Below are 26,960 nucleotides of genomic sequence, written 5' to 3'. Positions count from 1 at the left end.
TAAATCAGGAGTGAATAAAATGTGGCCCTACAGACTTAGTGCAGCTTAAACGACTAGAGCAACAAAACAAATATCCAAACCCACAAAAGCCCCCCAAAGCTGAATAACACTTACCAGCACTCTCTCGCTCATATTCTGTCCAAACACAAATTTGTTGCTGGAGGCATCGGCATTGTGTGTAGAGTTTTCTATGCTGGAGGGAGAAGAATACTCTTTCAGCTTGGTAGAAAGAAACAGGCCCTCCAACCACAGCAAACCCTGTCTCTTCAAACCCACAGTCCCTCTGCCACCTTGCTTAAGGAAAGGAGCAGTGAAAAGCAGTGAAAGTGAGGAAGTTGCTGACATTCTCCCCCACCTGGAGCTGATATACTGCAGGAAGTAGTTTGTAGCAGAAGGCATCTCAGAGCTTGGGAGCCAGGTGTTTTGCACATCAGCTGATTCGTCCCCTTCATCTCCTAGCTGGGATAAGATGGGTGGCACTGAGATTGGATAAGGTCCCGAAAGCAATACAGAGCACAAATGTATATAAAATACAGGAAATTGCCTTGGACTGAGTTAGCTAATTGGTCCATCTTAGAGCAGTGTTGGATCCTCTGATTGGAAGCTGCTCTGAAGGGGCTCCAGCTGCTCTGAAGGGGCTCCCAGCAGCCTTGAATAGGAGATTCCAGAGCTCTAGTGTTGGAAATTCTGCATAAGCTCCACCACTGAGCTAACAGCTCTCTTCAGGTATGCAGAGAGAGAGGTTTACTCCTCCGCTCTCCCCTCCCCTCCCCTCCCCACCTTCCACTCCTGCTGTCTCACACACAGACACTGATTTATTAAATAGCTGGAATGAAGGAAGATTGTTTTAGAATATAGCTCCTGAACAGAAAAAGAAGGACACTTCGATTAATGTTGGTGCTCAAAATCATGGAGGCTGAAGTTCTGTAGAAAGAAGGTAAGCCATGCAATACAGTACATAATTTTCCATTCTAAGAATGATGCTTCTGATTCATTTCTATTCCTCAGGGATGCAGAAATACTTCAAGAGTGGCCCCACACCTGTGTTCTCCAGGAGTCAGTACTGGAGATTCCCAGACAAAGATGATTAAGTTCCACCTCTCCTTACTGAGGTAAGGTCACAATTGGTGTCCCAGCCTAAGCTAGTAGAAGTTGCTTCATGCCATGGAGGACACTTGAACATCTAATAACAAATAGGGACCTATGACAAGCATTCTTCAATTTCTGATTGGCAGAAATTTACAGAATGAAGATAGTTAATTGATTGCAAATTTATAGAATGAGAATAGTTCATGCACAATTTTTCAAATTGTCACTGTCTTCTCCAGGAATGTCCACACACGACTGCCATGCCTCCTGTTGACCTGAGAGGCCAACTGGAAGAAATCAAACAGAACTGCACAACCCTGGTCTAGCCCATTATTTGGCTACAACTGGCAACAGCTGTCTGGAGTCTGAACCAGAGACAGATTCCTTTCCCATCACCATCCACCCAAGAATATATAACTAAACTGCCAGGAGTTGCACCTTCTGCCTGCGACATGTGCACTGCCACTGAGCTGTTGGCCCCTTAACTTTACCAGCAATACCTGGACCCAAGATTATAGCTCACACTGGAAAAATACCTTCACTCTGTCTCTTAGATTTTGCCCAAACACAAAGGATTGCTGTGTGTTCTGCTCTTTTTCACATTTTTCAGTATGTGAAGCATTGTTGGGTTTATTTTTCTGACATGGGTTCTCCTAAACAAGACAGAAAGGGGGAAGGGAGGGAGAACATAACCACAAGAAAAGGAAACCAGTGAAGAAGACTAGAAATGTGTTTTTTTCCCCTTCCCCTTCAATCCATTAAAACAATTCAGGCTAAGCTGGGTGTACGTGACTGGTCCATGGTTACACTAAGAGTCTCATGGCTCAGCATGGACTCAAAGCCAGACTTCACAGGTTCTGGTCAAACATTCAAGCCACTGTGCCTCACTGGTTTATCTGGAATCCACTGTGCCAGAAGACCAAAGGAATCTGGGGTATGGGATAATCAGTGGAGACAAAATGCCATTTTCAATTTGCAATGGAAGTAACAAACACAAATGTCCATGAAGCCATTGGGAGCCCAGCTCACCTTGAAAAAGACTTTGCCAGATGGCCCTGCACAGCACAAACCCCTGCGCTGAAGTAAAAGAGCAAGCAACCCACCGACCTCCTTCCCGGCTTCCATCTACTTCCCAAATGCCATCAACAGACTCACCATTTCTTCTGAATCAGGACTTTTCGGTATGGTATTAGTTGTGGGTTCAAATGTAGCAGCCAGAGGATCTGGAGGGATACTTACACCATTGGTTCCGCTGCTTGGAACTGTGACAAGAAACAACAAAAGCTACAGCAGCTTTATTTTTTGATCCTGCAGTAAAGCTAACATTACTTTGTGTTTGTTGCAGAGATGGGAAGCCAAGGTAGCTGGACCAGTTTTTAATTTTATCTTAAAGCACATAATATTGTTAAATGTAATAAGTAAGCAGAGCTCAGTGAGATGAGTTTGGGATTTACCTAATCTAGCATTCTTTCCCTTATTGGGTCAGCCAGATGAATACAAAAAACCTACAAACAGGACATGCCAAAATTACCTGAAAAGCTTTTGCAAAGGGATTCACCCTCCACTGATTTTTCAAAGGGGTGAGGCATTCCTGATGACGTTCCCAGTCCTAAAGAAGTCCCCTTTCTCATTCCGCAAAACCCAGTTCTGTTCCTGAGCTCCAGCTTCTGTTATATACTCCAGCATGTACCCTCTAACAGGGCCAATGCTTCTCTTCTTCAAAAAGAGAAATAATAAAATGACACACCTAGTATTTCCTCAGTACCAGATAACATGGTTTTAGCAGCCTTGCAAATACTTCGATAACTCCACTCTTGTTTTTGTATCTTTATCAATCATCTGTGGCTTGACACACACTCTACAAACTCACACGCATCTTTAGACAAACTTCCTATAGTCCACTTGGAGGCAATCAATACTTGGATATTTAGAAACTGGGATTTATTGTAGATTTGTGAGTCACAAAAATTTATTGCACTTTTGTGAGTTTGCAGGCTGTTTCATGGACTGAAAAGCAAGAGAGAATTACACACACACACACACACACACAGTGTGTGCATGCGTGTATAAAATAATCACGAAGCTGTTCTATACAGAGTCAAATTATAAATTCATCTAACCAGTGATGGCGAACCTATGACACATGTGTCAAAGACACGCCATGACGTTTTGGGTGACATGCTAGCGTTCACCAACACCCGACAACAACTATTCTCCCTGTCTGAATTACCAAAGAAACTGAGTTTGTTTTACTCATATTTCATTTCTGTAATTATTTGACATTTCTTTATATAATACGTAGCACCGCATGATTGGACTGTATTTTTTTAAAATAAATGAACGCGTAAAGAATTGTTTCTCTTTTGTTTGGGGGAGGGAGGTGACATGCCAGCAGAGTCTAGTTAGGCATTTTCCAAATCCTGACATGCTGAGCCCAAAAGGTTCGCCATAACTGATCTAGACAAATAACTACTTTTACTGTAACTGATTTTTTAGATTTCTTTCCTATTACCTGCTTCCAAGAGACTAGTCTGCCTTCTAGTCTCATTACAGATCATACTAAATCTTCCACATATCCTGTGAGTTGACAGAAGGCTTATTATCATTTATAAAACAAATATAATCCCTCTAGATCCTATAGAATAATGGTTCACCAACTTGTTTCTTCAATTTATTAACTTTATCTGCTACTTTTTCCAGTAGAGCTACTGACCAAATTTTACCATATTGTTTTTCAACTGATAAATTATCCAAGTATTTCCAATGCTGTGTGACTAACAATTTAGCAACCAAATAAAAATGTAATGAGTTTCATCTTGTTTAACCCATATTTTCTCCACTAAATCTATGTAATTTAATTCTTTGTTTAGTTATAATGCTGAATTAAAAAAAAAATCCAAAAAATTTGATACTTTTCACATAGAAGAATATTTCCTTTTTTTACAGCCCCTCCAACATTTACCATTTTGGTGCAATTCTTATGGGGATCAAATGCTATCAATGCAAAATCTTCAAATATAATTCCTGCATAGAAACTGATAAAAATCTTCCAGTTCACCACAATATTCATCATATATTTTCATCCAGCTGTTTTTCCAGATCAGTCTCCCAAGTTGCTTTCAAACCTAAGGAAGAGTTTCCTAAGCCTAAATAACAACAACAACAACATCAGCCTATCCCAGGTCCTTGGGAAGGACTTGATAGGTGGATAAAAACACCAAATCCAGTCTAAACATCTGGCTGACTGTGCAACCAACCACCACCACCACCATCATCACCACAAAACAACAACAACTACAAAGACCTGCAAATAGAAATAGAATGACAAAAGAAAGCAAAGACAGTACCAATATTAATAGGCGCCTTGGGTGCAATCTGAAAACATCTGGAGCACCACTTGAACACCATCGGCATTGACAAAATCACCATCAGTCAACTGCAAAAGGCAGCTTTACTTGGAACAGCTTACATCCTGCAACCATACCTTTAGCACCATCAAACAACATCTGCCTATCCCAGGTCCTTGGGAAGGACTCGATAGGTGGATAAAAATGCCAAATCGAGCCTAAACATCTGGCTAACTTCACAACCAACAATATTAAAAATAAAAACTTGTATGCCGTCCAATTCTCAATGACTCTGGGTAGCTTTATTTATTTATTGGAAATAATAAATAAATAAAGCTACCCAGAGTCGCTGAGAATCAGGCAGCATACAAGTTTTTATTTCCAATAATAATATATACATTTAGATAATATCTTTAGGGTGAGAAGGGTAATTTTCTGTTAATTTTTCAAAACTGCTTAATGGGTGATCTGTAAATTCTGTTATTCTTCTAGTACATAAGAATGAGTGTATTTGAAACTGTAAGAACCACTGTATTTGATATCACAATTGCTGTTTTATCTCTTCTTTATTATAAAGTAAGTGAATTTTTATAAAAATCTGCATATTATTCTGTATAATCCTTATCCTTTCACATTCTCATTTGGTCAATTCTAACCTGATCGTAAAAGTTCAGATATATCACCATGGGTGTTAAAGGGGATATTATGTTGGGCTGCATGGCTCATCTTCCATATCTAGATCACAACTTGTATAAATTCATTTTTACCTTCTAAAATCATATTATCTGGCTGCAACGCAAGGACATAGCATCTCTTTCATTTTGGAAGACCAACTAAAACAGTGGATAGAATTTAAAAATATCCAAGATTCATATAAATACTTAAGATGTTTATTTCTTCAAAAGGCCTTGTCAGCTTGATATTTATCATATTGAATGAACAGATTACAGAGACCAACTTGCCTGTTTGTGAAAAAGCTTTTGGCTGGGGAGCTTGCAATACTGCTGGGCGCAAGACACTTCGCTGTTGTTCCTTCGGTTTCTGACTTGGGACTCCTGAAAATGAAAGCAAGCATTTCTTTCTTTGACCCTTAGGCACTGCTGACATTGGTGATGAGAAGAATTATCTGCCCACAAGAACATCTTTCTCCAGAACTCACACAAGTGAAAGGGGAAGAGAGGCTGAGTTGTCTACATTACTGATCTGATCTGTATTTGGAAGTATGTCCCACTGTGTCCCTTGTGCCTTTCTCTCTAGGAATGTTTAGGACTCTGGAAAAGTTTCAATACTATTTTAAAACTGACCTGGCTCTCTGAGGGACTCTCTATGTATTCACAGAATCATAGCTTTCATAGAATCATAGCAATAGAATTAAAAGTGTCCTTAGAGGTCATCTAATCAACTCCTGCTGGATGCTGGATCAGCTACTGCATTTTGGATCAATGGCTATCCTGCCTGTCTTTGAATATTCCAGCGACAGGGAAGACACCACTTCATAAGGCAACATATTTCACCGGTTGACAGCTCTGATGGTCAGGAAATTCCCCCTAATATTTAACTTGAATCTGCTTTCCTGTAGTTTCAAAATATTAATTCTGCTCCTATTCTCCATTCCCACTCCCTCCTCTATATGACGACCTTTTAGATATCTGAAAATTAAACTTCAAATTCCTGTACTATATTCCTGTATTACTTTTTAACACAACTCTTCCCCAGGGCAATTTAAGTACCATGTACAAACTATACAAGTGATTCACAATTCAAAAATTCAAAAATTACTGTATAGAGCAATTTTACAATTCAGTTTAAATCTTCAGGTTGAATCTCAAACATCTAGAAATAGGAAACTATCTGCAGAATGAGCCATACTATCTATCAGAAAAATGAAACTGCCCCTGGAAGTAGTACATCAGCATCAACCAGGTCCCCATCTTTTGCTCTCCTGACCTGCCTAGAACAGCCACTTCAGGAGCAAGAGTGAGATAATGAAATGAATAAATAGTAGTAAACAACCCCTAAAACTCTCTGGAATGGTTTAACACTCCGGCTGACTACTCAATATGTATCTGTCTGAAGAGGTGAGGTGAGATGGTCATAGCATTTACCTCCGTAGATAATGTTTATATGGCAACCAAAGAAGGTGCTTAGGCAGTGGGAAAAATGACAAATCCTCCTCCCACCTCAAGTGATGAGTCTTCCTGGCCATTCCAGAATATCTCCAAAAGATCCAGGAAAAACATAGATGGACCTTTCAGACTGACTGCATTCTACAAGTTCAATGCTGCATAATGTGACTTAATGTCCCTGATTTTCCTGAAGAATTCAAGGAGGAATAAGAATTCTGTTTGTTGTTCACCCTTTACTGAACAACAGTTCCTGAAATTTAATGTTAAGGTAATTAAAATCTGCAAGGTAGGTCAGCCCACATAGTTCTACTGAGGTTCCTACCCTTTGATAAAACATTCTCAGCACTTTCTCAAAAATGCAATGCCTGAAGAAGAGTTAAACCACATTTCAAAATACTTCTTAGCTACAACAAAGACAAGGCTTAAAAAGAGTAATACAGCCAGTAGAGTAGTATCAATTAGAAATTAACAAGATTATTTAAGAAGATACCATTAAGAATATGTGCTTATTCATTCATCTATTTATATTTTATATATTTAAATTTATAGTCTGCCAAATAAAAAAAAACCTTCTAGTATCTTGTACCTTTGTTTTCCCCTATTTCACACAAAGCCATCACTTACCTGCACTTGGTGCCTGGCCGTGGATAAGAGTGGGTGGCTTCAATCTGAATCCAGTGCTCTTTTCCTCTAGAGTTCAAAATAAAAAATAAAATAATTACACAAGCTGAGCAGTGGGAGAGGAAATGGCCAACATTCATAGTATTTTCCCACTGTTATTACTTTTGCAAAAGGAAAAAAAACCCAATCAAAAGAAATCAAAAGATAATAATATAAAAACATGCTGAGTCAAAACTAACCAGAACCAGCCAATATTATCAGAATGATGTCAAACATCCTGATGATTTTATACAGCACTTCTCTGAGTAGTATGTCTAAGTGAAGACTTTCTGTAAAAGGTCACTAACTTAATCCATTCTTCTAATTCAGCGTTATATAGTTATTAAGTGAAATCTAAATGTACAATATACCTGTTGTGTCACTATCACCTCTAATCTTCCTCAAGACACTGTTTAAACACACATCCCTTTCTCAGTAGAAGCTGGACAACAGGAATGGAAAAAAAGAGAGGCAGATCTAGGAATGGCTTTTCCTTTACCTGGCTGTGAAGGAGGGAACTGTGTTAGTGAAGAAGTTCTTTCCCGTTTTACAGGAGGACAGTAACTCCCATCTTCTCGGTCAGATTCTGTAGGGAAAGTCAGTAAAAAGAAGTGAAAACGTAGCCACAGACACATCAGGTAATTCTGGCTGGATTGTTCTCACCCACTCCAAGGGATCCTGGCTAAATAGGCCTGCAATAGATAATGCTCATTGACCGATCACGTCTTCAACGATAAAACCATTTCATAGCTATTTGTCCACAGAGAAATCCTATCTTTAACCCACTTCAAATTGCAACATTGCTCCTGAATCCCTTCTTTACACCAGTGTATAATTAACTTACAGTAATTGCCACTAATTAGTTTTACTGAAGGCAACTATCCATGAAGACTAAATGGAACTTCTCTATTCAGAGGCAATCTTTCTCTAAATACTATATGGCTAGTCAAAAACAAGAGAACGCGATTGCTATCAAAGCTATTTGCTTCTAGGCTAACTGATGCTGGAAGAAAACTGCTGGCCTTTGCTCACGGTTCAGCAGTGCTTTTTAAATGTACTTTGCATTAGATCATGTAATCTATTGAATTTGATGCATGAGATCAAAACTCTTAAAACATGGAGACTAGCTGATGGAATTCCTCTACAAAATAAATGCATTTACACCCACAAACAGCCTGGGAAGGGAAAGTGTATCAACTTGTATTCAGGGATTTTCTGGATTCTTTAGGCAACAGGCATGAGCTCCCTCACCTTCCCCATCTTCTGGACTTGACTCATCTGCTGATCTCTGCAACAAATACATATATATTAAAAATCAGACCATATCACAAAACACCATGCTAACTGATAATTTTCTAGACATCTTACATCTTAATGTGGTGTGTTGTTAAATATTAAATCTGTGCCTGCTTCAAAAGTAATTCAGAAAAAGCACTTTGGATGCCGAACATTAAGAATTACATTATCTTTACTGAGTGAAATCCTTAGAGCAGCTGTGACTTTTTCCCCAGCTTGCTGGGAAGCTTGAAAAACACCTGAATAAGCAATACAGTGTTGGACTCATGCTTAAGGGGCACTGAAAGCACTTTTTCTGAATAATCTGTGAACTGTACACAGCTCTAATAAATGTATCCTAGGTGCAAAATAAACCTTGCCTTCAGTTTAAAGGGCTATAACAATAAATCAAAAATTGGGAGCAAGAAAAATGTTTTGGCAACACATCACTTCTTAACTGTTGACAGCAAAATGGTAAAGAGAAGGAACCCAGGAGGAAAAGCCAAAGAAAAGGGTATTACTTTCAATACCTTTTTGACTATGTTGCGAAAACTGGTTAATCAATTAAAACTGTATTAATCAACCCAAAAGGCATCTTCAATACCTGAGTAACTGAAACTTTGTTTATATTTTTAGAAGCTCTTGGATTACAGACAAATTGTAAATGGCATACATCATCTTAGAAGACACACTCCCTCCTGTGGAAAGAAGAACAGAGTGCTTCTTTGAAGATTGTACCTGGTGCCTGCAGTTTTTATAAGCATATGTGACAAAGAGTAATTTACATTTTTACATAGTGCATATAAATGGTGCTGCAGACATCATCTTCAAAATGTAATATTTCTTGTGTGAGAGAATAAGGTCTCCGTCACTTAAAACATGTTGCTGCAATACATTTCTGCATCAATGCTTTCCTCCATCAAGAACTATGCTTCCTTTCTGTCATGCAGATTTGATCAATTAAGTAAGAGAGATTCATCTGACCAATTCTTCAAACAAGCTGTTTGTCTATTTTAGTGGGAAACTACCCCACCCTTTTTAAAGAGAAAAAGAACACGAGAGGAAGATAAATTGTTTCCAATAAAAAGAGATGAACATGAACATGAATAAGAGACTTCACAAACAGGATTTACGGGGAGATGAATACAGTAAAAGAGAGAATAACGATCTGTTGGCCAAAAGGAAACACTCTACTAAATCCATTAAAAAGCACCAGAATGACACAACATCTCCTAACAAGCAAAGTCTTACTAACTTTACATAAAAACAGTTTGATAACACCTGCTCAGATTATTAAAAAATCAGCATAAATATTAAAAATATTACATACACTTATTAGCCTGGTTCACCCATAACAACACCAAGTCAAAATTTGATGTAAAAACCATTAATGGCTTAGCATTAAGTGCAAATTAGGCTACAACAGTATTTCAACAACCACTGTTACTACCCTAACAGATTATGTGTGAATCCAACTATTAGCTGTTTACCCAAACAATGATAAACCAGGACTCATTGTTACAGGCAAAAGCTGCAGAACTAGGTTTAAGTGCTCTCCCTTCCTTCTATGTGGATGTGAGGAATAAACCATGATCCCATTTTCTTTCAGCATTTTCTGTTTTATTTCTATGTACAATCCAAGAACTGTGGTTGAAAATAAACTCCAGCTTTTTAAAACTACTTAACTAAATTATGCTACATTTGTATTTGGCTTCATTAGCTATTAATTAAAAATTATTTCCTAGCTTACTCTTAATCACAAATCACATTTTTCCTCCTCCCAATTGCATGGAAAAAGAAAGAGAAGGGGCAGCATGTTCCAGTACTAAATTTTGCTTGGGGCCATTTGTACACATAACGCTAAACTATGGATTAACCTTGCACACAAAATTCTCCACGGAATGTTAAACATAGAAAAGTCTAATTCAAACTTGTTTCAAATATTTAGGACACAAGCACCACTGCACAAGAAATGTTCCTGTTCAGAGCAGAGAAGAGGATGAGACAACAGTTCAGTGGCCTTCCCTTACATCAATTTTGCTGAAGCTAGCATGGGGAGTGATCAGCACACAAACATGAGAATTTCTGGACCACAAGAAGCTTCCACTGGTCCCTGGAAAGGACCAGCTTGAGCTCTAATGTCAACAGCAACTCCTGTCTGTGGTGAGAATTTATTCCCTTGAGGCAACCATGCATAGAAAACATATCCCCACCTCAAATACTGGGACCAGTCTTGAGCAAACATTTTAAGAAGGATTCAGAGAAACTGGAAGCATTTCAGAGAAGGTAACGAAGATTATCAAAGGATTAGAAACAAAGTCCTATGAAGAGAGAGTAAAGGAATTGAGAAGGATTAGTCTTCTCAAGAAAAGATTGATGGGGATATGACCATCCTCTTTAGATATCTCGAAAGATGGTCAAGATAATGTAAATGCTCAAGATCTATTTCCTATTACTCTAAAGTGTAGAATATGGACCAATGATTTCAAGGTATAGGAAAATAAATTCCATGGTGGGCTTCCATTCACTGGCTGTACAGTATTCAACCAATGCAGGCTGGAGGATCTTCTTTTCTGGGATGTTTTGACACTCTAAACTGAGAAGGAGGTTGCACTTAATGGCCTAAATGGCCCTTCTAATTCTATGACTCTGTGACAGATAGAAATGGTCTCTTTTCTTCTTCTAGGCTTTACATGATGGGCAATCAGTGTAGATAGGCAGCACAGCAGCTGGCCTAGATAATATTTACAAATACAGTATAGCATAATTCCAGTCAAGAACTGCTCCTGCCTATCCTCCCTCCCTCCCCTGGATCTGAAGTGAGCCAACAGATACAGCATACAAATTTTTTTTTTTTTTTTTGCATTTCTAATCCCATTATAGGCCTTTGGAGAAGATGACTGATGCCCCTTTCTTTCTATCTGTTCCCTTCTGGGTTTATTTTCTTTGCCATGTTCTTCTGTCTTATGCTGTTTGTTTGTGTGTGTGTGTGTGTGTGTGTGTGTGTGTTCTACTGTTCTTTGTTTTTAAACGTTTTAACAATTGTAAGCCGCCCAGAGTCATTGGCAGTTGGGAGGCGTACAAATCTGATTTATTATTATTATTACTACTGTTTTAAACAAAACATGACTAGATATCTGGCTCTCAAAGCCCTGCCCCTTCCCCCCATTTCATTCCTATTCCCTCTTTTTCATACAGCTCTGATTGGTTTTTATTTCTCCTCCAAACTCATGATCCCTCATGAAACATCCTGGCACAATTATCCTTAACTCATAGTGCGCCCAACCATCATAACCTATATGCACAGTGCAAGGACCCATTTATTAATATTCAGGTTTTCATTAAGGGCAATATATGATAAATTTGAAAACCCAACAAAATAAAAATAAAATGAATAAAAACAGAACATAATCTCTGATACACTGGGGACATTCCAAGTCTCCACCAGATCTTTATAGTAGCTGCCCTGAAATTTTACTAAGTGAGGAAGAGACTGAGTTAATCTGACATTTTATGCTGATATAACCAAATAAATTTGAATGCTGAATAGATTCTTCATAGAAGTTCACATTTTACCATCAATGTCATGTGCTGTGTAAGGTGAATGAATATCCCATGTACCCCACTTTTGGACACTGAAATATAAACCTTCTACGAGACAGTTTTTGTCTCACACATACTCTACCACATCAGATGGCTTCTTTCTTACTATTATAATGGCTCAAACCCATTTTTTTCTCAAATTCTAAAATAAAATAGGTCCTTTTCTAGTCGTTTATCATGTGCCCCCTCCCCACACACAGTTAGAAAGAGAGGAAGCCTTGCCTTTTGCGAAGCATGAGAAGCCAAAGAGAATGAGAGAAAGCTGCAGCTTTCACTTACAAGGCTCAAAGCTTCTTTCCAAAGTAGCACACTGGCTGACATACTTTCGGCTTTCTCTGCCCCCTCCATTCACTGCCAGAGCTTTTTTGCTTGCTCAAAGGCTCTTCTTTTCAAGCAACATTTTCCTGCTTTGATTAGACCACAACACTTTTAATAAAAAAAATACAGTGCACTGTTACTCAGAAGTTAATCCCACTGCATTCAGTAAGACTTACTTCTAGGAAAGTGTATTTGGGATAATTAAGAAGCTGGGGAAAAAAGAGTTCAAGCTGGATTACCTGCCTTCATATGCACATGCCTGTAGTCTGAGATGCTCATCACATGCCCTTTTCCAATCATCATATACCTTCTCATCAGAAGGGTAACTACTTAGGGGCTTTACAAAGCTCTCCACAGAAGGCTCACCTGTTCCATTTTTGAATGTGGAGGACTGTTTTAGGCCAATTTCTCTTCCTCTCTACTGCTGCCTCCTGTTATTTCCTATGGGCTAAGAAATTCAGAAACTATCTTTTGTAAAATATTCCCTGGATAAAGCTGTAGCTCAATAACACAACATACATGCAGAAGATCACAGGCTCAATCTCTGACATCTCAAGTACGATTGGGAGAATCTCTCCAAAAACCTAGGTACTGCTGCCAATCAGTGCATAGACAATACTGAACTAAACAGACTATTTGGCTTACACAGCTTCTTTTTCTAAAAGAAGGCTTGTTCTGTCAGCTACAAAGAAATACCTCCCATTATTTTAGAAGGAAGAAATCAAGCAGGTGGGAAGCAATTACAAGTGTAAGTCTCACAGCTGACAAGTTAAACTGTAGGCATTTTAGAGAGAAGGAAAGGAACACTAAAAAAGAAAATAAAAAACAGAGTTTCACCAGAAGTCCTTGGTAGGTTCTGACTTACCCTGCCAATACAGGAAGCAGCTCGGATACAAGCAACTGAGGGGGCAGGAGCCTCAAGGTTGCACCCCTTGTTGATTTGGGGTGACCCATAGCCCGGTGAGGAGATTCTGCTTCTCCCTGAGGGTCCTCGCCTGAATCCGACAGCCCTTTTTGCTCTGCAAGGGACTGGGAGCAAAGAAGAACAACAGCCCTTCAGTGCCAGGCAGCAAAAGGACAGAGCAGGATCCACTGAGGGCTTTTCTTCCTAGACTGGGTCAAGAGCAATTCTATCACTATCATAAACTGATAGCTGCTGGGATTCAAGAACATATAGCCCAGTGGTAAGCAGCCTCTGTGCAGTCTTCCCACCTCTTCTACCCCCATAAATCTTTGGCTTTATGTGAATCAGAAGCAACACTAATAATATTTGTCAGATTTTAAGAACACTCCCTACTATTCACTCACAGACAGACAAGCTCCAAAGACTCCAGCCAGATTGGCAAAGACTTCCAGATGTCACCAGATAGGTTCCTTGACACTCTCCTACAAAACTGCATGGTTTCTGGAGGTAGCTACCAAGTTCTCAAGGTCCCTTAAAACAATTTTAAACGTAGGGACTGAGTTTTTCAAAAATGAAAAACTAGTGCCCAATCAAAGAAATGATCAGAAAGTGAAGTCAAGTGATGTGCCTGAAATGTGGTGATAATTTCTGCAGAGATGTCTTGTTCAGGAAAAAAGGAAGAAAGGAAGGGGCAATTAAAAGACGTTCCCAAACTATGGATGATTTGGTGAATACTATGTTAATTCTGCCATTTTCCATCAGTTCTCACATATATCAACTAAGGGAACTATGAGAATAAATTCACACAATTTACCAACCCATTCAAGGCACACTGAGGTGAGTCATATATGCTGTATCAGACTGTTAGGCAAAAGTTAAAGCAACATCCCATCAAACTTCCCATTGACTTATTTGGAAAACAGAAAGCAGCTCAAGAGATATAACCATGGAACAGGCAACACAAGACAAAGATATCTGCGAACTATTTTTTATTAGATTTGCTCTCTCTTCTAATCCAGCTTGGACAATATGATGAATGAGGTATAAATATTTTAAACAAAGTAAACATGAAAAAGGACAGGCTGCATTATACTTTTCTGTACTTCTATATTTTGTCTGATTGAAGAACCAACCAGCAGAAAAATTTCTGTGGGAGGAGAGACACTGCATGCAACCTTCTCTGTGTTGACCCCAAACATATAATTATTAACCCAACAGGATTCTATATGCCCCAAATTACAAGAACCAGCAACACACTCTTTGACAAAATACAGAAATGGGTTTTCTTTATTTTGACAAGTATACTGGCATTATATCACCAACTTTCCCAAACATCAAGATAAAGAGAAGCTTCTGACTTCTCTCAGGGTTAGCACAGTCAATCAAATTTTCCTTCTCCTACTAAAGTGGGACTTAAACCTGCATTTCATTTCCCAAAGTGAAGTAGTATCAGAGAAAGTTTTCCACAACAGTTCAGTTGAATGACTGTTCATTATGGTAAAAGTATTCTTGACATTATTCTTAAATCTATGAAATTCTTAGATTCTAAGTCTGAAATTTGAGATGTCTTCAGCTATGCTTAGAAATGAAGCTATGCTCATTACTGTATATACTTGCGGATAAGCCCATCCACAGATAAGCCAACCCTCACATTTTTAACCAAAATACCATGAAAAATGAGCCAATAAGCCGACGCTTGTAATTTTTGTATGTTTTTTCAACATATTCTGAAGGACTTTGTTTTAATATTTTGTATCAATAAAAGCTGTTTTCCAGAACAGATTCAGTTTTACATTTTTACAATTGGCTTATCTGTGGGTGGTGCATTTTTCATCGCATTTTGGTTAAAAAGTTGAGAGTTGGTTTATCCATGAGTATATAAGGGTACTTTAAAAATGTATTATGGTATATACTCATGGATAAACCTATCCATGGATAAGCTGATCCCAATTTTTGGGGTGCATTTTGTAGCTTAACCCCTTCATGGATCACTGCCTTGTCGTGGCGAAGGGGCTTGCGTAACTCAGTGAAGCCATGAGCTATACCGTGCAGGGCCACCCAAGACGGACAGGTCATGACAGAGAGTTCTGACAAAATGTGGTCCACTGGAGAAGGAAATGGCAACCCACTCCAGTATCCTTGCCAAGAAAACCCCATGGACAATGTTAAAAGGCTAAAAGATATGACGCCGGAAGATGAGCCCCTCAGGTCGGAAGGTGTCCAATATGCTACTGGGGAAGAGCGGAGGGCATTTCCAAGTAGCTCCAGAAAGAGTGAAGCGGCTGGGCCAAAGCCGAAAGGACGTTCAGCTGTGGATGTATCTGGAAGCGAAAAGAAGGTCCGATGCTGTAAAGAACAATATTGTATAGGTACCTGGAATGTAAGATCTATGAACCAAGGCAAGCTGGATGTGGTCAAACATGAGATGACAAGATTGAACGTCGACATCTTGGGAATCAGCGAACTGAAATGGACGGGAATGGGTGAATTTAATTCGGGTGACCATTATATCTACTACTGTGGGCAAGAAACCCTTAGAAGAAATGGAGTTGCACTCATAGTGAATAAGAGAGTGGGAAAGGCAGTAATGGGGTACAACCTCAAAAACGACAGAATGATCTCAGTGCGTATCCAAGGCAAACCATTCAATATCACAGTCATCCAAGTCTATGCCCCAACCACTGATGCTGAAGAAGCTGAAGTTGACCGCTTCTATGAAGACCTACAACACCTTCTAGAACTAGCACCAAAAAAAGATGTCCTTTTCATCATAGGGGACTGGAATGCTAAAGTAGGAAGTCAAGGAGTAATCGGAATAACAGGCAAATTTGGCCTTGGAGTACAAAATGAAGCAGGGCAAAGGCTAATAGAGTTCTGTCAAGAGAACAAGCTAGTCATAGCAAACACTCTTTTCCAACAACACAAGAGACGACTCTACACATGGACATCACCAGATGGTCAATACCGAAACCAGATTGATTATATACTTTGCAGCCAAAGATGGAGAAGCTCTATACAGACAGCAAAAACAAGACCAGGAGCTGACTGTGGCTCAGATCATGAGCTTCTTACTGCAAAATTTAGGCTTAAATTGAAGAATGTAGGGAAAACCACTAGACCACTCAGGTATGACTTAGATCATATTCCTTGTGAGTACACAGTGAAGGTGATGAATAGATTTAGAGGATTAGATTTGGTAGACAGAGTGCCTGAAGAACTATGGACGGAGGTCCGTAACATTGTACAGGAGGCAGCAACTAAAACCATCCCAAAGAAAAAGAAATGCAAGAAAGCAAAATGGCTGTCTGATGAGGCTTTACAAATAGCTGTGGAAAGAAGGAATGCGAAAAGCAAGGGTGAAAGGGAAAGATATAAGCAACTGAATGCAGATTTCCAGAGAATAGCCAGGAGAGATAAGAAGGCCTTCTTAAATGAACAATGCAAAGAAATTGAGGAAAACAATAGAATGGGGAAGACTAGAGATCTCTTCAAGAAAATTGGAGATATGAAAGGAACGTTTAGTGCAAAGATGGGCATGATAAAGGACAAAAAAGGCAGGGACCTAACAGAAGCAGAAGAGATTAAGAAGAGGTGGCAAGAATACACAGAAGAACTATACAAGAAAGATCTTAATGTCCCTGATGTCCACGCTGGTGTGATCACTGACCTTGAGCCAGACATCCTAGAGAGTGAAGTCAAGTGGGCCTTAGGAAGCATTGCTAACAACAAAGCTAGTGGAGATGACAGGATTCCAGCTGAGTTATTTAAAATACTAAAAGATGATGGTGTTAAAGTGCTGCACTCAATATGCCAGCAAGTTTGGAAAACGCAACAGTGGCCACGGGATTGGAAAAGGTCAGTTTACGTTCCAATTCCAAAGAAGGGCAACGCCAAAGAATGCTCAAACTATCGCACAATTGCACTCATTTCACATGCTAGCAAGGTTATGCTCAAAATCCTACAAGCTAGGCTTCAGCAATATATGAACCGAGAACTACCGGATGTACAAGCTGGGTTTCGAAGAGGCAGAGGAACTAGAGATCAAATCGCCAACATTCGCTGGATCATGGAGAAAGCACGAGAGTTCCAGAAAAATATCTACTTCTGCTTCATTGACTATGCAAAAGCCTTTGATTGTGTGGATCACAACAAACTGTGGCAAATTCTTAAAGAGATGGGAATACCAGACCACCTTACCTGTCTCCTGAGAAATCTGTATGCGGGCCAAGAAGCAACAGTTAGAACCGGTCATGGAACAACCGATTGGTTCAAAATAGGGAAAGGTGTACGACAAGGCTGTATACTGTCACCCTGCTTATTTAACCTATATGCAGAGTACATCATGAGAAATGCCAGGCTGGAAGAATCACAAGCCGGAATTAAGATTGCAGGGAGAATCATCAACAACCTCAGATATGCGGACGATACCACCCTAATGGCAGAAAGTGAAGAAGAACTAAAGAGCCTCTTGATGAGGGTGAAAGAGGAGAGTGCAAAAGCTGGCTTGAAACTCAACATTAAAAAAACTAAGATCATGGCATCTGGACCCATCAATTCCTGGCAAATAGAAGGGGTAGAAATGGAAGCAGTAACAGACTTCATTTATTTGGGCTCCAAGATCACCGCAGACGGAGACTGCAGCCATGAAATTAAAAGACGCTTGCTCCTTGGGAGGAAAGCTATGGCAAGCCTAGATAGCATATTAAAAAGCAGAGACGTCACCTTGCCGACAAAGATCCGCATAGTCAAAGCTATGGTTTTTCCAGTAGTAATGTATGGCTGTGAGAGCTGGACCATAAAAAAGGCTGAGCGCCGAAGAATTGATGCCTTTGAACTGTGGTGCTGGAGAAGACTCTTAAGAGTTCCCTGGACTGCTAGGAGGTCAAACCAGTCAATCTTAAAGGAAATCAACCCTGATTGCTCATTGGAAGGATCGATAATGAAGCTCAAGCTCAGATATTTTGGCCACCTAATGCGAAGAGAGATCTCTTTGGAGAAGACCCTGATGCTGGGAAAGATTGAAGGCAAAAGGAGAAGAGGACGGCAGAGGATGAGATGGTTAGATAGCATCACTGAAGCAATGAGCATGAAACTGAGCAAACTCAGGGAGGCAGTGAAGGACAGGAAGGCCTGGCGCAATATGGTTCATGGGGTCACGAAGAGTCGGGCACGACTTAACGACTAAACAACAACAACAATTGTAGCTTAAAATTCTTGGCTTATCCATGAGTATATACAGTACATAAGAGAACTGATAGCTACAAAATCTTCAAGATGAATGAAGATGACATATATAGCTCCTCCTTGCACAGATGCAGAAGTAAAATCTTTCCATAAGGTATACCATTGCTCTTATTAGAGCAGCCAGCAATCTCAGAAAAATAGCTTGAGGAAGAGCAAAAAGCAAAAGGATATTTGAATTAACCTAAGAGCAACACAAAAAAGCCATATAATACTAAACTCAAACATCATATTTTCCTGGGCCTGTCAAGTGCAATACTCCTATCAATATGGTGGTAATGCAAAAACATAAAACTTATAAAATATGAGAATCACCACCTAATTAAAAACATTCATTAGTCACATGAGTAACTTTATAACTTGATCTAACAGTCAAATCCAATCTGCATAAAAATAACTATTTCTGAAACAAGAAGCATGCTTATTTCCTGTTATGTTATGTACCAACTTAGAAGGGGCTTTCCTTATAATTTAAGAAGGAAGAATGCAATATTAAATTTACTCGGTGTAATAATTTAAGAGAAAATTTTTATAAAATGATGTATAGATGGCATTTGACACTTGTGAAACTATAAAAAATGTTTAAGAATGTTTCAAGTAAATGTTGGAAATGGGGAAAAGAGGATGGAACCTATTATCATATATAGCAGACTTGCGAACTGACCAAAAATTTTGGTTGGTGATCCACAGGATATTGGTGAAAATAATAGGAATCCTTTTTCAGATGAAACGAGAAATGTACTTATTAGGGTTTATGGAAGTACTGAGTAAAAAGCATGGCGTCTTATTGTTGTATATGACCACTGTAGCAAGATTATTATATGCTGAGAAATGGAAAAATAAAGAAGCTTCAAATGTTGAAGATTGGATATTTAAAGTTATAGACTTGGTGGAGATGGCAAAACTGACACGTCTAATGAGAGAGAAAACTACAGAGGCTTTCATTAAAGACTGGAGTCTGTTTATGGATTATGTTATAAAAGCAGAGAAAAATACCTTGATGATAAAGGGTTTTATAGATTAAATAAGGGAAATAATGGAAAATTTAAATAGTGATTACAATGGTATAAAAGAATAAGAAATGGTTAATGGATCGTTGTGGAAAGTGAAGGAAAGAAGTAGACTACATGTTTAAGTTAGATGTTTAGTTTTGTATTTGCAGGTTTGTGTTTCTATATATGTTTCTATATTGTGTTTTTATGTTTATTTTATGTGTAGAATTTTAATAGTTTATATATGAAGGAAGAATGCCTTTAATAAGATGCTGATTGCCAACTGAACGTTTTTTAAGAGAGAGAAAGAAAATATCAGACATATGACTTAAAAATGTGCCTCACAATTGATGGAGTACTCTTTTAGTTAGATGAAAGACTGTGGCATTTTCAGAACAAACTGCAAAAGATTATTCTAAAAATCCCTGAGAATTACTATTGGACAGTGTAGAATCTATTCTGGATAAAACTGCCAAATTAAGTAGAAGACAGTTTCTTATAGGATTTTTAAAAAAATCAAATCATCTGATAATTTGATTAATTGGCAAAAGCACCTGGGTCAAGCCAATATTTTTTGTGTCATTAATACTATTTTCTCTTACAAAATCCATTTATAAAGCACCCTTATTCAAGGCACCTGTACATTTATTAATAAGGACATAAATGTCTCATCTATCCTGATTGTTTTTTTAACCACAGAAGGCCTTTGGAGATTTCTCAGGGATTCCTCTGTTACCCATGTACCCGCTTTCCCTTCTAATGCACATATATGGGATGCTTGGGTTAGGGAAACCATATCTGGACCGCAAAAGTGGCAGTAGCAAAGAGGGTTTTTTGTATGTCTTTGCTGCTTTCTAGTGGTTACCTGGTTTATCCAAACCACATATGATAACCCCAGATGTCGTATAAGTTCAGCCACTGCACAAAAGGCCTAAGAATATAATACATGAAATAAGTATACATTCTGGAACATGACCCAGTTTCCTCAGTAATACAAAAGGAAATCCTCAATAGATGAATCAACATCATGTTACTTCCATTAGGAACAGTGCTTGAAAAATTTTCTTGGTCTATCCCATTTAAGCCTGAAAAAAATCACAATTCTCCTGTCTCAACTTCTAAACAAGAATAATCCATTAGCCTTCCTTACCTTCTGTGCTTTATCTTTCTGAAATACAAAGACAGGAGGTGCAATGGCTGGCTTTTCTGTGAAGAGATAAATAAAAGGGACCTTATAATACCTAATATTGAGACATATCACATGCTGTTTTCTCTCTAACAAATGAGCGCTGCTTAATCAACAACCATACTTCTTTCTTTTCCACCAATATTCAGGTGTGGATGAAAAATATTCTTAAAGACAGGTCTGCTAAGTTGACAAGCAAGGTGCTAACCTCACTGTTATCAAACTCTCTTACAGCTTCCTTAGACATTTCAGTAATAGCAGTAAAGAATAACTTAACATCTTTTCAACCAATACATTTTCTTAAGTGAACTGTGCAATGTAAAGCAACTGCCTTCCTATGTTCTTTCATTGTGTCCACTTTATACTTATATATCCTGCCTAATTGTTTTCATTTTATGTATTGTACTTCTTAAGGATTTGGTCCTGAAAAATGTCTTAGGAATATTTGGAAAAAATAAATAAAAGTATTTATTCTTACTTCCTTGTAACTCTAAAGGCTTTAAACCTGAGTGATTACAGAATTGTGACTTAATTTTAAAATAATTATGCTTAATGTTTCAGGTAGGACAGACAACATTCAAAATGTGACCACTGGTTAACAGACAAGGCCAGGAGCCAATGCACTTTATTCTGTTGGCTTACAAATGTTTGAAGGGCCTCAAAATCTGGCTATGTACCTCCAGACTCTTTTAGCAGTATTATAGAATACAAGAGCTATAATCAAAGCTGTTAGGGATCTAATGAAATAAACAAAATTAATTTCTGTGCAGGTCCCAAATATTTCAGAAGGGACAGTACTTTATTAGCTCAATTCACAATGGCTCTAAAAAGAGACAAGATAAATTCATGGAAGAGTAAAAATTTATTAGTGGGAGTTATAATACAATTGTATACGAAACAATGATATTTAGAGGCACTCTACCTCTGAATATCAATTATTTGGGAGAAATTATTTTCTTGCTCTACTAGTGGGCTTTGTAGAGGCATCAGGTTAACTGTTATGTGAAGCAGATGTGGGATTGATCTGGCAGAGCTTTTCTCATGTTCTAATAAGCACAAATTTTCTATGACAAGTAAATGCAAATAATAACGAAAAGACTTAGACAAACTAATTTATTAGTGCTACGATAGCCAATTGTAAAACCTCCAATTTCAGATGCAACCTATCTTTCAATATTAAATGTTGAAAACAAACAACAGAGGAAAGTGTTTGTTTCCTAAATGTCATTTGCTGGTCACTGATGGAAGCAAGATGTTAGGCCAGATTCTAGGACTAATCTGACAGAACCCTTATATCTGATTTTTTTGAAGCACATTTTACTATGCTTAGCAGTTTAAACCACCTAAGTTTCAACTGCCAGGTAAGCTTTGATTATCCCACAATTATACAGCATTATATAGATATGACATTCATCCGTGGGTAGAAGGCACAAAGGGCAAAAGAAGCTAATGACAGAAATTGCTGCTTGTGAATATGCTGCACACTTTAATAAGTGAAGAAATATTAAAAATGTAATGTTGTCAGCACCTGCAAGTTCTTTGATTGAAATCTGGAACATGATCTTCCTGATAGGGTTACTTCTGCCTTCCCTACTTACATTATGGCACTTCAATTTTATTACTATTTCACATAGTCTTAGCCATTCTAGCCTATCATTTCATCTAGGAGTTTATGGGAATGGCTCTCTCCATCCATCATCAATTCTTTCTGATTCTGATTGGTCTAGCTCTACATCTATCCCCTTGTCCAAGATGCAAAATAATAAGCAATTTGCATACATTCCAAGACATTCATCTACACGTTTCATGATAGGCTGTGGTGCTAGGCACTTATTCCTATACACCTCAAACAGTTATCCTTGAGTGTGTCCTAGAAATTAGTGGAGGAAGATAAAAGCCTGGTGGCAGCCTGGAAACACTGTTCAATCACATGAGATGTGGGGAGAGAAGTACCACATTCCATATACATTTTGAGGCCCTCTCACTGTAGTAGTGACTATATAAATTTCAGGGCACATATACAATTTTTATCACTGTCTTTTCAAGAATCTTTCAAAAGACAGGAAAAGTAGATCACTGCTAAGACAAAAGCTTGACTGCAGGTACTGTTCTCTTGTCAGAGTGCTGGGAAGTGCATATTTTTCTGTCTGGTAACTAGTGGTATACAGACTGTTTTGCTGTTCTATATTTGTAACGACAAATAATCATTCTTCCCATGCTCAGATGTACTCATCTTTTATTAATTCAGATAGTCTAAGATATGCTAAGCAATAAAAACAGCAGACAGAAAAACAGATATGTTCAGTACTGAAGCAAGCCTCATCTGAGGTGTTTTGCTATGCTAATTCTGAGATATTTTTCATATTTTTAAAAAATACATATACCTTCACTGGATAAAACAATTTTTAAATGTCATATACCACCTGGAGATGCATACTATAACAAGCATAATGGAAATACTGCCTGCACATAAACCCACACACATATATAAATTTGTTACACTATGTTCCTCTCTTTTTGCTGCCTAAGTATCAGTAGGATGACAGGGCCAGTTGAGCCTTAGGTACCTTTTTAATTCACTGACTCCTGTTGATTTTCACAGACGGAGCTACTATGGATAAGTTATTGCACAGAAGGGACTACTTTACCTCAGCTAAGCACTCAATGAATGAAGAGTGCTCTTACCGTAGTTTATTTCTAGCAGCCAGTAATGTTTCCTACCAGTCTACCTGCCAGTCTCCACATTCAGATAAATTATCCTACTCAAACTACTGAAAGCAGCCTAAAAATTCAGCTCTGATAATATGCAGTTGGCAGGGAAAGCCAGAATTAAGTCCCCTTTCAGTACCTCCCTGTCTATTTACACACACTGCTCCTTCAGCCTTAGTGATGGATTGCCTGAAATCTCTCTGGCTGCTGTGACTCCTGAAGAACTCTCACATCTGACTTCTCTCAGAGAATCTTAAGGAATATCAGTATCAATTAAACATAATGGAGAGAGCTGGGAAACTTTACAAGCTGACTCTGATCAACCCAAGTTCAGAGGCAATTCTTTCAAATTTACTTCACATAAACAAGACAGAAGATTAATGAATTCTGTCAGGCAGATGCAGTCGCTTCTGCTATATCTCCATGCACGTTCAAAAGAACTTTTATGTCAACGATATAATGAAAGGAGGAAAAGCCAACACAGAGTTGAACTCTGTCTGGGTGATGTGAATCTCCTCATTCTTAACACAGCACTCCACAAATGTTCAGAGGCACTCTCGCCCTACGGAAAGAGTGTCAAGGATGGAGAGGGGAACAGCTTGAGACTGAACTTTTGAGAAAGCCCTCTGCCTATGCTCAGAGACATCCTCATCTTCGTCACCTAGGGGACCGGGAGGCCGCTCCCTTTGTCCGGCCTGGCCGTAGCCCACACGCCAGTTCTGGTGAGCAGGGCGGTCACCAGAGGGGCACTGAAAATCTGGCAAGCATCCGGCCAGAAGCATCTCGTTTCCTCTCAATCGACTCAGCCAGCTCTTTTCCATTACTGTTACCACCGCAATCCCCCACCCCGGTCCTGGCCACCTACCTTCGTTGGCCAGGTCCGCCATTTTACTTCCTTAATCACTCCCACAATACACTGCGCCAACCACGGGCAAAGCCGCTCTGCCCGGTCTATGCGCGCTCGCGTAGGAGCAACAGGGGATGCCAAGAAGCATGCGTAAAACGAGGGGCAAAGGAGGCCGCCCGTGAAAGACAAAAAAGGAATAGGATTAAATGGAGGAGGAGCTACAGTAATACCCGTTGCGCATGTGCGTCTACTAAACATTAAAATCTTATTAAAAAGGCTCCACCCACGGACAGTCTGCGGGCTCAGGAGAGGACCTATGCGTGGACATAGTCTGGCGAGGGACGGGGGACAGCGGTGGCGGCTCATACGCAGTACGCATGCGCACTGCTTGCTTTCTGACCGGTATCAGACGTCTTTCCCATTAAACTCGAATACCCGCTGGGAAGAGACGGACGCATGCGCACTGGAGAACGTGCCGTCACAGAAGAGGCGCGCTCCAATGGGCAAAAGGCGCAACTGTTGTATCGCTCTTGATTTAAATAGAGCACATGGTCAGGTCACGCCAACTGCTGCATTGCTAATTATTATTAGTTATTAACAACAATATATATGAATATTATTATGTTATTTATATATGCGGGTATAAATATCGTAACTATAAAATATATCCATATTTATTAATATCATTTCTTTGATTACCTGTAATAATTTATTTTACTGCTACTACTTGATATTAATAGAAATATAACAAAGGGATCATGGCATATGTTCTCATTAGCAATATTCTATCCCTGATGTGGTAGCAAATTTTAATAATAATATTATTAATAAGCCTACAATGGTAAATACAAAGATAGTATCTACTCATGTTTATTATTATTATATTATTCATAGGTCATTACAAAAAGTTTTGTAATGCACCCTCAGAAAAATTTTTTGAAGGAAAGCATAATATGTTTAAAGTATATAAATGAAGCCTTACTTAAATAGTAATAAAATCACAAGAAGTTAACAGTAACAATGAAATAAATATGCGCTAATATCAGATGTATTTTTGCTTGTGTTTTCATTAGTATGCTCATATGATATTGGAATTATTTATTAAATTGATAAATATCATTAGAACAACATAGTTGATACTATCATTTTCATTCTGGTAACCTTTTATTTATGAACTAAATATATTTTCCTCCTTTTCAATTCTGGAACTGAAGGTGACATATATAGTACTCCTTCCTATTTTTCCCCCCAATTGCAACCTTGTGAAGAGGGATTGGCTTCAAGTCACTCAGTGGGCTTCCATGTCTGAAATTGGATTGGGTCTCCCCTTTGCCTATCCAACATCTTAACCGTTATAGCACATTACTCTCACATTTTTATTACTTAGGTTTTAATTTTTGTGCTTTCATTATTCTGTAGTGCACTCACATGCAGCATGAGAGAGAGAAAATAGCGAAGAGGACACAAATATCTATTTAATTAATTTCTGTCTTGCCTCTCTGTTGGAGAATGACAGCTCTGTACAAGAATGAAACAGATTTGAGAGTTTGCTTTGGGCCCTATGATCTCAAAATCATTACTAAGATTCACTGTTGTTGTGGCCATAATGCCAATACTGAAAATGAGACAGTTTACTTTGAGAACGGATTTTTCATAGATCTGATCAATATTCAGAGTATTAAGATATGATGACAACATGATGAGAATTCATGCAGCAGAAAGGATTAATCATTAGGAACCTAGGAAGACACCACTGTCCCATTACCTCCCAGACTGGCAACAGCCTTCCAAATCTGCAGACAGATTTTGCTATCCTTAGGATGTGGACAGACTGCAAAAAGCAGCCTACTCACTGTGTCCCAGAATATCCACGTTCTCCTCCTCTCCACCACCATAAAGCCTGCTTATTCTGCTCCTGGCTATCTGAGCTGGGGAAGCTGCCCACATTTGCTCCCTCTGTGATGGCAATGGTGACCTTTTGTCTTCACAAAGGAGGGGAGTCTGAAGGAAGGGGAGGTGGGCTTGAAGTCACCATGCCTTCTTCTGGATGAGTGCCTCTCACAGGCTCAGTATTGTTTTGACAGAGCATGGAGAATCTTGTCTTCTCTCCTCTTCCCAAAGGGCACAAGACATGAAGGAGCCTTATCAGCCTTGCTGGTGTGGTCCCAGCACAATGAGCTAAAACAGGCATCTCAAGCTTGGGGTTTTCCAGATGTAACTTTCCAGAATGCCTTGCCAATATGTTTGCTGGGAGTTCTGAATCATAATCCCAATAGATCTGGAGGGCACCAGGCTTGAAGTAGAGTATTCTTTGTACAATAAAGTTTCTGGGGTAGGGTAAGGCGTAGTGACCTACTCTGACGACTGTGCTGGGAGTAGGTCTGTATTATCTCCCTGACACATGGCAACTACATAATCGGTTATGTCTGTCATTTTTATGTTTTGTTAGCAGTATTATATAAGATGACTAGAGTTACTCAAGTGATTGAAGTAGCATACAAATTGATAAAGAACATAATGGCTTGTTTGGTGTAGTGGGTAAAAGTGCTGGACTAGAAGCTGGGAGGTCATGTTCTAGTCCTCCCTTGGACACGGAAGCTGCTTGGGTGACTTTGGGCTGTTTTTTCTCTCTCAGCCCTAGACTGGGAAGTTGAAAAAAATCT

At 38.9% G+C, this 26,960-nt stretch overlaps 1 protein-coding gene across 1 annotated transcript in view; it reads right to left on the bottom strand.

Moving 5' to 3' along the window:
• RANBP3 (RAN binding protein 3) overlaps positions 1–24,456 on the bottom strand; it is a 38,142-nt gene extending 13,686 nt beyond the window's left edge. Inside the window, 12 exon segments of the mRNA XM_088149565.1 lie at positions 115–193; positions 356–459; positions 1,626–1,742; positions 2,245–2,351; positions 5,399–5,491; positions 7,187–7,252; positions 7,722–7,808; positions 8,474–8,510; positions 13,284–13,351; positions 13,354–13,447; positions 20,706–20,761; positions 24,316–24,456. Coding sequence (XP_088005691.1) covers positions 115–193; positions 356–459; positions 1,626–1,742; positions 2,245–2,351; positions 5,399–5,491; positions 7,187–7,252; positions 7,722–7,808; positions 8,474–8,510; positions 13,284–13,351; positions 13,354–13,447; positions 20,706–20,761; positions 24,316–24,337 — 930 coding nt within the window. The 5' untranslated portion in view covers positions 24,338–24,456.
• Positions 24,457–26,960: the final 2,504 nt, after the last annotated feature.

This window comes from Python bivittatus, unplaced genomic scaffold (genome assembly GCF_059951505.1).
Source record: "Python bivittatus isolate LINGU-HERP-01145 unplaced genomic scaffold, Pbiv_v1 ctg000580_np1212, whole genome shotgun sequence".
Lineage (NCBI taxonomy): Eukaryota > Metazoa > Chordata > Lepidosauria > Squamata > Pythonidae > Python > Python bivittatus.
The sequence above is the reverse complement of the archived record's forward strand: the minus strand, read 5'-3'. Positions and strand labels throughout refer to the sequence as shown.